The 3004-nt window shown below is 37.7% G+C and overlaps 1 protein-coding gene across 1 annotated transcript; it reads right to left on the bottom strand.

The window, feature by feature from the left end:
• Window positions 1-1922: 1922 nt before the first annotated feature.
• Window positions 1923-2527, bottom strand: LOC145011171 (zinc finger BED domain-containing protein RICESLEEPER 1-like). Its single transcript, XM_078969817.1, has 3 exons — window positions 2494-2527; window positions 2279-2416; window positions 1923-2197 (listed from the first exon to the last, which is right to left on the bottom strand). Exons 1-3 carry the CDS (start codon window positions 2525-2527, stop codon window positions 1923-1925), a joined length of 447 nt encoding a protein of 148 aa, XP_078825943.1.
• Between the last annotated feature and the right edge of the window lie 477 nt (window positions 2528-3004).

Here is a 3004-nt window from a genome sequence, read left to right as displayed (position 1 = left end):
GGCAATCTTCATAGGACTCGCCGAGTCTAAGACCATCTTCATAGAACTTGCCGAGTACCACTTTGGGACTCGCAGAGTTCCTCGACCCATTTCCCAAATAGGCCAGATCTGAGACATGCAATGCTTCAAAACCATAGATCTATGGTCCTAGGGCATGTCTACCACGTAAAGTTGCAAACTTTAAGTGCATGCATGGCCCAATGAGCTCAAACATGCAATTCCAAGCTCTTTAAGAGGTCCTACACTCAATAGGGACCTCAATCACCTCAACCACAAAGACTTTATGCTACTAGGATGTCTTAAAGGTCCAAATCCGAAGTCCTTGCAGAACATTAACCATAAACACATAGAGATTTAGGCTCTTATGGCTTAAAACCTCTTTTTAGGGACAAGAAAGGGGGTTCAATGAACTAAAGGTCAAGGTAGGAACTTTTCTACCTGAATAGAAGCCCTTCACAGAGTATATTCCGGATCTTCTTCCCTTCTTGCACTCTTCAACCTTCTCCTTCTTCTCCCAAGCTCCAAACCACCTTCAAAATGCTAAAAATCACTCACAAGGACACAAAGGGGGCTTGAGTTTCATTCTACAGATATCTGGGAGTACTAGGGGTTGTGGAGGCTAGGTTAGATCGTTTAAATAGGGTGCAAACACCCTGGTTAGGGTTTTAGTCCAGACAGGGTCTACTCGCCGAGTCCCACGACCCTACTCGCTGAGTAGCCAGAGTTGATCCCGTGACTAGACATGCTTCTACTCGGCGAGTTAGTCCTTCAACTCACCGAGTCCAAGGTTAAAATGCAAAACATAAGGAGATTTAATAATCAAGAATACATACTAGGAACCAGGTGCTACATAGTTGGATTTCCCTATCAATGAGATGATGTTCATCATGCCTCAATTTAAAGCAGAAGGGAATTTCAAAAGAAAGGATGAAGGAACCCAAATGAAGATTCGTTTTCATGCTGTTCTGGGTAAAGTTCCTGAGGAAGTCAGGTCACCGATCAAGATTAAAAAGGTGATTAGCATGAAGAATGATGTGGTCTTCGAAAACATTGTTCAAAATGTTAAATATATTGTGGCCAGGGCAAATGGTAAAACATGCGAATTCACCATTTCCGACTTTCCTCTGATGAACTTGTATGATCTTATACAAGTTGCATTACTTCTCAAAGATAAATCTTTCTCCTTTTTGAAAAATACTGATCTTGAAGAATTCAAACTTGGAGATGCTCACATCAAAAATTTTATTGAAAACTATTATGAGTGTCTTGCACTAACTGGTGTGGAGCTAGCTACTGCAAAGGGGATGGAAGTTAAAGTTCCAATGGCTTCTTCATTGACTCAGGCTGAGTTAAAGAAGTATGCAGATGGAGAAATATGTTTAAAGCCATTTGGAATTGTTTTTGCCAGGAAAGATAAAGTTGGAAAAGCTAAAAGGTTTTTGTTTCAAGCCAGTGAAGTGGAGGGATATTCAACTTCTCAATATACGAACTTAATTGTTCGTATGAACCACTGTAAAAAGAATAATGAAGGCGATAAGAAGGAAATGAAGAAGATTATTTCATGGTATACTGAAGTTCGAAGAGTTTTTCTTTACTCCATAATTCTACTTACAAACTGAAGACTTCGACTTTTATTACAAAGGGGGAGATTATTAGAGTCAAAGTGTTGTAATAGTCGAAGTTTGTATTTAGGGTCATCGAATCTTTCTGTATTTTATTTTACTAAGGCATAATATTCGAAGAATAATGTTTTAGTCCTTAGTATATCTTTTGTATGCTTTCCTCTCCTATAAATAGGAGTAGTTACTAGTGTCTTAGTAACGAAGTCTTTATAGAATATTCATTGTACTCTCTGTAAACTTTGATAAAGTGTAATAGAGCCAAACAGATCATATTTACATTGGTGTTCAAATCTCGCATACTTACTTTGAATTAACTCTATAATTCATTCTATACTTGATTCTTTGATTCATCAATTTGCTTCCGTATAGTTTTTTATGAATAAACTCAACGTACTGTATTTTATAACGTGGATCCAAAACTGCAGCCATTGCCAAAATCACACTATACTCGGACCAATACTTTGAAAACTTCTCATACATTTTCGAAGCCATTTCCTTCATAAACTTATCTGAACTTACCATTTCTTCTCTTAAAGTTTTTTCAGTCATAGAAACAGAAGGAAAATATAAGTTTGCTGTGGAGTATTTGTTTCCAGAAAAGATTCACGTAACTTCATAAAAAACCTCCAAGAATCTAAAAATCTTTTCTAATTTACCCCATTCATCATGAGTTAGGGAATCCAAATAATTAGAATCGCCAAGTGCTAAATGAAAGAAAGCATGTCGATAAAATAAAGCACTTTCAATCATAAGATAAGTGGCATTCCATTGTGTAGGAACATCTTGATGCAAACCTGTTTTTGGATTCAAATTGACATATTTCACACAATCAATAAATTTCTTTCTCCTTGCTTGAGAACCCTTCACATACTTGATAGACTCTCGTATTTTAACGATCCCTTCATCAATAAGAGTGAACCTTTAATGTCTGTTGAACAACCTGAATTAAATGACGACCAGTCGGAGGAAGGATACTACAGTAGGTATGTTGGTCAAGATGAACCACTTGTGGTTAGGAGAAACAATCAAGAGGATGGAATTGAGAAAAATGGATGCAAGTATAAAGACTTTATGACTTGCAAGCCATCAGCTTTTAATGGAAAAGAATATCTTGTCGGAGTAATAGATTGGATCTCGGAAATGGAATTGGCCTTCATGACATGTGGTTGTCAAGGCAAGTTACAAACCATATTTGCGGTGCGTCAGTTCAGAGATAGCGTTGTTCGCTGGTGGAACACTCTGGGGAAGACCCTAAGTCGTAATGAGCCATTGCAACTGACTTGGTCAGAGTTCTTGGTGCAATTCAAGCGCAAGTATTGCTCGGCCCAAAATCTGCTTGAGTTAGCATACCAATTTCTAACATTAAAAAAGGGAAGTATGAC

Source organism: Lactuca saligna, chromosome 1 (genome assembly GCF_052625555.1).
Source record: "Lactuca saligna cultivar CGN05327 chromosome 1, ASM5262555v1, whole genome shotgun sequence".
Lineage (NCBI taxonomy): Eukaryota > Viridiplantae > Streptophyta > Magnoliopsida > Asterales > Asteraceae > Lactuca > Lactuca saligna.
Note: the sequence above shows the minus strand (reverse complement) of the source record. Positions and strands in the feature narration are given on the sequence as shown.

Bases quoted from the DNA above. Each gene is read 5' to 3' on its own strand.
- LOC145011171 (XM_078969817.1), bottom strand. From the start codon at position 2,527: ATGAAGGGATCGTTAAAATACGAGAGTCTATCAA. The intron at 2,417-2,493 runs GTATGTGAAGGG...ATCCAAAAACAG, and splicing joins AAAATACGAGAGTCTATCAA to GTTTGCATCAAGATGTTCCT. The intron at 2,198-2,278 runs GTAAATTAGAAA...AATACTCCACAG, and splicing joins CCTAACTCATGATGAATGGG to CAAACTTATATTTTCCTTCT.